This window comes from Hippoglossus stenolepis, chromosome 10 (assembly GCF_022539355.2).
Source record: "Hippoglossus stenolepis isolate QCI-W04-F060 chromosome 10, HSTE1.2, whole genome shotgun sequence".
Classification (NCBI taxonomy): Eukaryota; Metazoa; Chordata; class Actinopteri; order Pleuronectiformes; family Pleuronectidae; genus Hippoglossus; species Hippoglossus stenolepis.
This window is the reverse complement of record NC_061492.1, coordinates 17,880,115-17,890,240: the sequence shown is the minus strand read 5'-3', so window position 1 is coordinate 17,890,240 and position 10,126 is coordinate 17,880,115. Positions and strand designations below refer to the sequence as shown.

The 10,126-nt window shown below is 42.2% G+C and overlaps 1 protein-coding gene across 2 annotated transcripts; it reads right to left on the bottom strand.

Moving 5' to 3' along the window:
• Positions 1-1,691: 1,691 nt before the first annotated feature.
• LOC118116770 (gastrula zinc finger protein XlCGF57.1-like) lies at positions 1,692-5,083 on the bottom strand. Of its 2 annotated transcripts, none has more exons than XM_035168614.2 (2): positions 4,707-5,083; positions 1,692-3,351 (listed from the first exon to the last, which is right to left on the bottom strand). In XM_035168614.2, exons 1-2 carry the CDS (start codon positions 4,990-4,992, stop codon positions 2,294-2,296), a joined length of 1,344 nt encoding a protein of 447 aa, XP_035024505.2. In that variant the 5' UTR covers positions 4,993-5,083; the 3' UTR covers positions 1,692-2,293. The 2 variants fall into 2 exon arrangements, with proteins under 2 accessions (XP_035024505.2, XP_035024507.2); XM_035168616.2 differs by lacking the exon at positions 1,692-3,351 and adding an exon at positions 3,783-3,986.
• Between the last annotated feature and the right edge of the window lie 5,043 nt (positions 5,084-10,126).

Here is a 10,126-nt window from a genome sequence, read left to right as displayed (position 1 = left end):
TAGGGAGGAGGTGGTGGGATTGTTTACCTGGATGCTTATGATCTCATTTGTAAGGGTTCATAAAATCTCAGAGTTAGAGGACTAGATGGATCAGTGGAGCTGTGGCTCTGTCAGCGTAGGTGAAAATCATCTTGGCTGGTGAAATGCCACTTCCTCACCAGCTCTTGATGTTTTATAACATCGCCTCGAGTATTACACCATGGAACTAATCACATCTGATTTACTTTCTTCAGTGGGGCAAACAGCGCGCGTTTGCTTTTAATGAGGCTGCTGTAATAATTAAGAAAGTTATCAACTAGTGTGGGAGTGAAGACTTGAATTATTTTCCTGTATTGTAGTGACACATGTAATATGTAATGTGTGTGTAAAATATAATTTTTTTAAATGGTCGACAGAAGAAGGTTTTGGGGAAATATTATTACATTTTCAATGTCTATGTCACAACAAGATAAAGTGATTGAAAAAGTGAATGGGTTTATTTACATGTTGAAAAACCAATTGAGTTCATGAATGAATTAAATGCTGAACTAAGTCATTGACAACATCTACATGAATGTTGAAATCACCGACTATAATGACTGGGTCGTGAAGAACTAGCTCAGATAGAAATTCAGAGAATTCAGTTAAACTTCAGAGTAAGGGGCAGTATGGACGATATATAACTAGATGAATTGGTTTATGTGATTTCAGACTTGGACGTATGAGGTCACTATAAGATTTTCAAACGAGTTATAATTCACTATCGAGGGTTGATCGATTGGTCGGATTTAAAGATCACTGCAACCCTCCACCTCTGCCTGTGCCTCGAGGAATAAGTGATTGTTAAAATTCGTGGGAAGGCCATTTAAAACTACATATTCACCATTTTGAAGCCAGTTTTCAGTTAGCCATATAGTAAAATCGATCTGTCAGTAATCAGATCATTTAATAAGTGTTGTGCATGAATGTGTTCAATGAAAACTGAACTGTACAAATCATTACAAATGATTAACGTGGAAAACATTTTAAAATGTCAAGGACTCGATGTCAGATATTCCAACTGGAAATTACAGTTCCAACTTCACATCAAACATAAACATACATGTCTGACCATGAGACACTGATGTATTGGATTCGTGATGAGACAATTAAACTGTGACTAGTGCAGCCTGTTCATACAGAAACAAAGAGGGAGACGACGCCATTATACTTTTGTTTGACTTTATACTTGGAAACACATTCAAATACATAAGAGAGAACACACATCATCACTGAATCCAACAGATCACCTCAGCTACAGGATCACGTCTCCATGAGGCCATTGCCAGTGACGTCAGAGAACTGGTGCTCGGGTAGTCGGGGTAGATGACTCTTCCTGAGAACACATGTCCGAACTCCGACTTTGAGTGGCGCGTCCATTACACTTTTCAAGTAGGAGTTTGGAAAATTACGACGTCTGTTGTCTCGGAACGTAGCATCAACTCCGCTTTGCTCCAGACTCAGAAGAGATGAGAATGACGGCTAACGTGGTGTTTCCAGCCGCAGCTACGAGGTTGCATCGCTTTAAAATGAATTGTGGGACTACATTTTCTTCTTACCTTTCATCAAGATGGTCTTAAAGCCTTATACAAAGGTGATAAGTTAGGAAGCATTGAAGCTCCTTTCCTTATCATTCAGATTTCAACAGCTCTTATAATGCGGCTACTGAAATACTTCAGGTCATTTCACTCTGAACCTTCCTGAGAAAAATGTATTATTCTAACACAGCCATGGTCACATTGTAACTGTCTCTTCACTAACTGATCAGTCAGCGCAGTGATTTAAAACAAACATATTTAATCATATGAACTGGTTAAGAACATACATATACATACTGTGCAAGGAAAACATTTTAACCATAAAGACATGGAGGGCATTATATACAATTCATATATATATATATATATCTATATATAGATATATATATAGATATATATATATATTATATGATGCATAAATCAAATCAGTAGAAACAGGGAATATCAACACAAATCTTTCATGTTAGTCAATGAGTTATATTTTCTAGGGACATAAAAATTGTTTAACTGATAAAAACAGGAGAAAGGGGGGATTCTAAATTCTCTATTTACAACAGTGAACTATTAATATGTATAATATGAATAGTTGCTGACAAATCCTAATAAATATTTTGTTGCAAACGATGCAACTTAAATCTTTAACCACACAGAGCAAGTAAATTCATTCTCCCCTGTATGACTACTCATATGCAGTTAGATTACCTATTAGTCTAAATATTTTACCACACTAGGAGCAACTAAAAGAATTCTCTCCTGTATGAATACTCATGTTTAGTTAGACTGCACTTTAGTCTAAATCTTTTACCACACTCAGAGCAACTAAATGGTTTCTCTCCTGTATGAATACTCATATGTTTAGTTAGACTGCGCTTTTGGCTAAATCTTTTACCACACTCGGAGCAACTAAACGGTTTCTCTCCTGTATGAATCCTCATATGTTCAGTTAGATCGCACTTTCGGCTAAATCTTTTACCACACTCAGAGCAACTAAATGGTTTCTCTCCTGTATGAATCCTCATATGTTCAGTTAGATCGCACTTTCGGCTAAATCTTTTACCACACTCAGAGCAACTAAATGGTTTCTCTCCTGTATGAATACTCATATGTTCAGTTAGACTGCACTTTCGGCTAAATCTTTTACCACACTCAGAGCAACTAAATGGTTTATCTCCTGTATGAATCCTCATATGTTTAGTTAGACTGCACTTTTGGCTAAATCTTTTACCACACTCAGAGCAACTAAATGGTTTCTCTCCTGTATGAATCCTCATATGTATAGTTAGATGGCTCTTATAGCTAAATCTTTTACCACACTCGGAGCAAATAAATGCTTTCTTACCAGTTTTATATTTCATATCACTTAGAGACTGTTTGTTATTTTTTGTATTTAAACCAGACTGAGGTTCCCTGGTCTGCAGCCAATCATCTTCACTGTCTACAGTCTTTTCCTCAGTACCTTGTTGTAAATGTCCATCAGGACCTGAGTTCCTGGCTGGTTCTTGTTCTCCACAGTCCGCTCTGTTCTCCTCAGTCTGATTCCGATGAAGCTGTGCCAACTGAGGATTCTCTTCATCTTCTTCACTCTTCACAGTGACAGCAGTCAATGTGAACCTGATATCAGCCTGCTCAAGTTGTTGAAGCTGCTCTCCCTCCTGATTGGTCCACGGTTCCTCCTGTTCCTCTTTAATGTGGGGGGACTCTGGGTCTTCCTGGTCCACAATGGGGCTCCACTGCTGCTGCTCAGGGGGAACCTCTTCTTTATTCACCATCAGCTGCTGTATGTCTGCAGGACACACTGAAACACAAATACACATGTTTATCATTTCAGAGTTTCCTGAAGTGTTTTAAAAAACTTGTGTTGTGTCGTTTAATGTCGACTGTTATTTTTGAACGATCACACTCAAGAAGCAGAGATGTTGAGGTAGTTCACAGTTACCTCAACATCTCGACGCAGCTCGTAAATTTAGCAGCATTAAACACTGGAAGTGTTTCCAGTAAAAATGTTTTATATTTTGAGGCCAAATAAACAACTTAGGACACTAGCAGAGCAGAGCGAGTGGAAGTTAGTTAGTTGGTTAAGCTGTTTTCAGACATGACCTGTGGGTAAAAACCAGAGAATTGTCTCCAGAGTTTGTGTTTCACACATGAACAACACAGCAGCAGGTTTTCTGCACAGACTCGTTCACAACAGTATCAAATCCTCCTCATTATTCACCAGGTGAAGGTGGAGCAGCAGAAAGAGACAGGAAGTGACGTTATAACTCTGCTGCATAGATCATGTGATCATGTTTACATCACCCCGACAACGTCGTCAGCTCTTATCACCACAAACTCTCTTCACATCTCTGTCTGGTCTTCTAGGGATGACGTCATACGGAGGAAGGAAGATGGCTGTGTCGAGTCAAAGCTTGAATTCACCCAAAGAGCAAACTGAAGCAAAAAAACAAATAGCACACGATCATCTAAAGTGTGGGAGTTTTTTAGACAGAGACCAAACAACATGTTTGTCTGTAAACTCTGCAAATCCAAAATGATCACAGCAGCACAACCGTGATGCACGAGCACTTGAAGCTGAAGCAGCCAGGGGAGATTTCTCAAGATGGCAGCTGGAGTGAGACAGAACCGCAAGTTTTACTTTTTGTCCTGAAACAAGCGTAATATATTACGATCATCAACGCGTGGAATGGAATAGGAATAGACTGGAATACCTGGGATCATCTTAACTGCACAACTCCAGTGACTGAATCTTTATTCACACAATATGTGTCTGTTCACACAATATGTGTGAACAGACACATATTGTCACACAATATTCACACATATTCACACAATATGTGTCTGTTTTTCAGGATGAGACGAAGCAGTCTGGAGGACTTTTTACACAAAAGGAGCCAAAATGCATGAACACCCCAGATGTGTGCTGAGCTTTCTAACAGCATCTTGCAGATGATTATCAAGGACATGTGACCCCTGGCTGCAGTTGGGGGTCAAAGCTCCTAATCCTTTGATCTACACATTTCATCAACTTAACCAACCAGACATTGTTTTAAACTTATTCTTCCCTTTAAGGAGTGTTAGTTTGATCAACTCGTGTTAGCAGAGCTGATGCTAGCTAACGTTAGCCTGTGAGCGGCTCCTCGAGGGACTGACCAACTCTGTGCAGCCGGAGTTCGGGCTTCATGACGGCATCGAGCAGCCTCCTCTGGCGGCAGATCTCCCGCTCTGACCGCTCCATTCTGTCTTCGTACACCGCCAGGGTTTCCTCAATCCCTGCGTCGATCTCCTCCGCCGCCGCCGTTAGCCGCTCGGTGAGCATCGCTCTCAGCGCCGGGACTTGAGCCGTTTCTCCTCCTTTCTCCAGCTGCAGCAGAAAGTCTTCAGCGGCAGCGCTGATCCGCTCATGTACCGACACCCGCAGCAGCTGCACGTCGCACATGTTCCTCCTCTTTGCGCACTTTGAGTCTCGGAGCGAACAAAGTGAGCCAGGGTCTGGTAAACAGCGACACCGAGCTCAGAGCCAACAGTGACGCCTGCTGGACTGGAGGACGAGGAGGAAACTAAAGTCCTAATACTGCACAGTAGAACATATGGAAGACGAAACATGACTTAATGACAAATAAATATATAAATAAATACTTAAATGCATGAATAAATAAGGAATAAATACAGAAATAAATGTCTGAAATTCATTGCCACATGTATTTTTTTCTGTATTTCTGTGTCCGTGTGCTAATGAGACTGTGAGCGTCTCGTCTCATGTTGTACTGAGCACAAAATGTTGACGAGTCAATTTTCATGATGTTTAAATGCAGCCTCATAAACGCTGGAGCAAATCAAACAAACACTAAGTCACTTCATGTGCTGATCAGGTCCTGATAACTAGTGATGAGTGATTATTAGTTTAAGTGAGAGCAGGTCAGAGTGGAGGCGGAAACAGAAACTTCAGCTCAGTACAAACCAACTGCAGCTTCTGGCTGTGGAAGGATGGATCCATGTCATCGCTTCAATCAGCTGTAAACACAATCAGTACAATCAGCACGGTTCAATGACAACATACTCCTATACATGTGACCAAAAAATGATCGAATGAATCTAATCTTACCCTCTTTCTTCTCTGTCGACTCCTGAACTTCTCAATGCTGCTGCAAGAGCTGCAAGGCCCGGTTGGATGTACCGGAAGTCCCTTCATACTGGCTCATAGTACGTCTTAGTACGTCTTACAGGCAGCTGGAAAACAACATGAGTAACATGAGTATATTATTAATAAACGGAAATAGCCTCGCTACATCACAGTTGGAAGATCCACAGTAAAAAAACACAATTACTAAACAGTTACTTACATACAATGGCGTCATTTTCCACACTGCAAATCCGGACTTGCAGCTAGAGTCTTGGCCTAATGTGCAGTGACTGCCTCGTTGTGTGTGTGTGTGTGTGTGTGTGTGTGTGTGTGTGTGTGTGTGGGGGAACACAATGATGAAATAGATCAGATGAAGTACACTTATACAATGTATTTTATACAGCACCCTTGCTCCGGTTCGTGGCGCCGGCCACTCAGAGGGCAGTTTCCTATAAAATACATCCGGACAAAAGTTTATGAAAAAACTTAACGAGAACAAACTCTTAAATTTATGAAGTTCGTACTTATTTAAACATGCACTAGTTCTGCTCAAGCACTCGATGCTCTCTTCTTCTTTTAGCAACTTTCTCGCTAATCCCACAGTTGTGAACACGCTATTCAGATCTAAGAGTTACTTAGCAGTTAGCAATGGCTTCTCTGTCGTGTCGACTTCAGCAAGTTTTTTACACCGAAAACAGAGTCCCTCATCGAACCACGCAAAACACGAGCCAGTAGTTTCTTGTCTGCGGGAGACAGATGCTTCATTCACAAGGCTGTGATTGGACGAGCCCTCTACCGTGTTGACGTTAACGACTGACGTGGCATCTTCAGGAATGAACTTATTCACGAGCTGTGAGTGAGTGTGACGTTTTCAGAGTAAAACTTCACAAATGACCTTTTAACTTTTGAAGCAGCGGTTTTAACAGCTTTTAAATTGTACTTTACATTTATATGGGATGAGTATGTGACTGAGGACCAGTTTATTCTTTCTGGTGTTAAGTTAATGTACTTACATGATTCTTGCTGTTCTGTGTTTGTACCCTCATAGTTGAATGCACTTATTGTAAGTCGCTTTTGATAAAAGTGTTGAGTGTTTTAATGGAATACTGAGAAAGTTTAATAACAACAATAAAGCGATTGAAGTCCAAATTATGAGGCAATTTCAGCAGAGTCAACAGCTTAGTATGCCATGGACATGTGAATATGGTGCTGAGTTTTTCCCAGTAGTTTGGGAGGACACATGTTTGGGACTTTGTCACGTGATGACACAGATGATATGGTTTATGTGAAGCACAGTGTTTTGGTGTCGGCAGAAAGACATCTCTTAGATGTATCATCAGATGTACCCTGAAAATTGTATCACTGATTACACTCATTATAGCATACTAACTTATATAAGGCAAATCTATTCAAGCTACAATTTATGATTCTATAATTATACTAAGCCTGATGTATTTATAGGAGAGATTTTCTTAAAAGGGAGTTAGTACCTTTTAGAAAAAGGTGTAATCTCTGCACCACTGAGTGAAACTATCCTGATTTGCATTTGTAAAGATCACAGTTTTGTCATTTACATGTGAAAGCCCCCCCATAGACCTAGGAGCAGGGGGGTCAACTGCCAAGCTTCTCAGGCTTGTAAAACCCTCCTAAACTGGAACCCCGCGTCAATTCCCGGCAGTTCCTGGCAGTTTTCTGTGCTGCCTGCAGATTCCTGTGAACAGTCGTTTACCTGAAATTCCACCGAAATTTGCAGGGGCACTAACTGACACAAATTCTTCTTTTCATGAAGTGTTTTCACTTTTTCCACTGTTCTTCAACAAAGTCACTTACCGGCTGCTTCTGTCGTGTTCTTTTTTCCTTAGGTAGAGATGGTAGAGTCGGTCTGGTTCAAAAAAGTATTTATTTAGAAGCAATGAACAGCTACTACATAGCTATGGGCACTCAACGTACAACCCGCAAGCCGCCTAATACCGCCAGGAAGTCAGAGGGCGGACGGTAATATTTATAATATAGGTAGAACTTCAGCAGGAGGAGTCACGTGGCTAGTGCACAGGCTGGTCCCAGCCTCAAGGCACTGGAATTCGCCAATGATGAGGAGCCGCTCCAGTTTCGTCCCTCCTTTGACAGTAGCTGGGACAAATCTTTACATTCTGACAGTGTTTGGTTTGGTGTTTTAAAACAAGCCTTGAATCGGCTGACAGCTTGTGAGCTTTCAGTATGGCATGCGCATTTTCTAGACAAAACAACGCCTTTCCTATCTGTCCTTCAGACCCTGTGGCAGCTGCTTGAATTCTTTCTAAGGGTATGTCACAGTTTTTAAGAAAACAGTGCATTCATCTATGTGTGATTTTGAAATAAAGCTAATGGAGTTTATGCTGTAATATAGTAAGTTAGGTATGAGAACAAGTTAAAGTACAGTGTATTGTATGCCCAGATGTACAGTCTTCTCAAACAGGCATTATCAGACAGGTGCAAGACTGAACTGCGATGTGACGACACACCCACACACAACAATCAACTTCAAGATTAAAACCAGCCAGCAACGGCTACTATCAGTCACTATGTGAAGGCCGCACATTTTCCCAATATTCAGCCCAAACTGCCCTCCCACCCCTGTCCAACATACTGCACTTGTTTAGTTCAGTTTCATTGCCATCTTCACAGACACATATTCAAAGAAAACATAGATTTTAGTCTTAACAATATTCAAAGGAAAACATAGATTTTAGTCTTAACAAATATTCAAAGGAAAACATAGATTTTAGTCTTAACAAATATTCAAAGGAAACCTAGATTTTAATCTTAACAAATCCTTCCTTTCACACCATTTCATGGTGTGAACAATTACTGGGGATTATCCACGAACTCCCCAACCTCCATCTCATCAATGCACACCCCATCATCATCATCACCACTCAACAAAAGCAACTGATAGGGTGGGGGAGGGGGCATGGTTTCCTTGGTCAGAGCCGTGGTGATGAGTCGGTTGAGCAAGGTCCTAAAGCAAGGGATGCAGCAGCAGCCACAGGTGACTAGGATAGCTGAAAGATAGCTAGGGAGAGGAGGCAGGATGCAATTAGCCCTTTCCATTTCGAATGCAGTGTTCATCCATTATGTAGGGGTTGTTAATTCCAGAGTCTGCGCCATGTCCTGTGCCATGGTGCGAAGGCGGAGAGGGCCCTGGTCACCGAGCCATCAGGGCGGTATTGTTGGGATAAATGTACAACAAGAACTCCTATCATAGTGCACACACCACCCTTTCTGCCAGTAGGAGGTCTAGGGCCATTCGGTTTCTGTGACCATAGGGACGTAGGGCGAGCTGTTCGGATAGGCCTGTTATGGCGTCTCGAGTAAGGTTGGTGAGGCGTTGGAAATTGAAATGGATGTAGTTAAGCGATCCATGTTTGTTGGGAGTTACCATATCCAGATAGACACAAATCCCGCTGCAACTTGATCCACTAATTTATATTGGTCTGGAACCCGAGAAACCCTATGGTGTCTATGTATGTGGGTGAGTCCCTTTAAGTCAAAATGCGTTGTTCGTCGACGGGTGCTAGTGGGTGTTTCTGGGCGGGGAGAGAGGGTAGTCAGGGGCATGGCCAATTGAACAAGTGTGCAGGAAACCTTCCAGTTTGAAGGAAGGCGGTTCCTCGCGCTTCCTCCACAGTACCAGAAGAGGTCACCGCGGCCCACTCCAGCTGTGTGGCGTTGTGCCAGTTGGTAACATTGATGTTTCTAGAACACCAGGAGGATGGTATCGAACCCATCTCTGTGAGATGAGTTACCTTTTAGTCAGACACGTGTAATTTCCTTTACTGGAGTAAATATAGGGGGCAGCGTGTTGTTTGGCGCCGGGAAAGAGATGACTGAGAGTAGAACAGTTGGCGGGACTGGCTTCCATGTGTGCCATACATGCAATCAAAACCGGTCGATCCAGTCTATCAGTAGGGGCCGGGGTGGTGGTTTAAGGTGGGCCGGGCTGACTGCAGACTATACAATTAGTGAGGTTTTGGGAACGGGCGGTAAAGTGGACCATTTTAGCCATATGTTTTCATCAGTGTATCAGTCTCTATTTCTACCACATCTTCAACGGTACTGGTGTCGAATATTGCACCGCAGGGGCTGGGTGGGGATGGTAGTGGTGAGGTGGATTCAGGGGAGAGTTCTGTGAGTCATCAGACAGGGAAGGGGAAGGCTGAGTTCTAGGGAGGAGGAACGGACGTTTATCCTAACGATGCCCATTGGTCAGCTCCGTCATGTCTACTCCTAAAACAAAATAATAAGGACTTGTTGGTGCGGCTCTTTTAGTCAATTTGCTATAGTGGAGATGTTTAAGAGTCATTAAGAGACTATTGTCGGGAACGGCAGGCGTGATCCTCAGGTGAGGGTGATGTTTCTTTGGAGCTGTCCTAAGGGGTTGTGCATTGTATCTGTGGGTGTAACCCCTGGG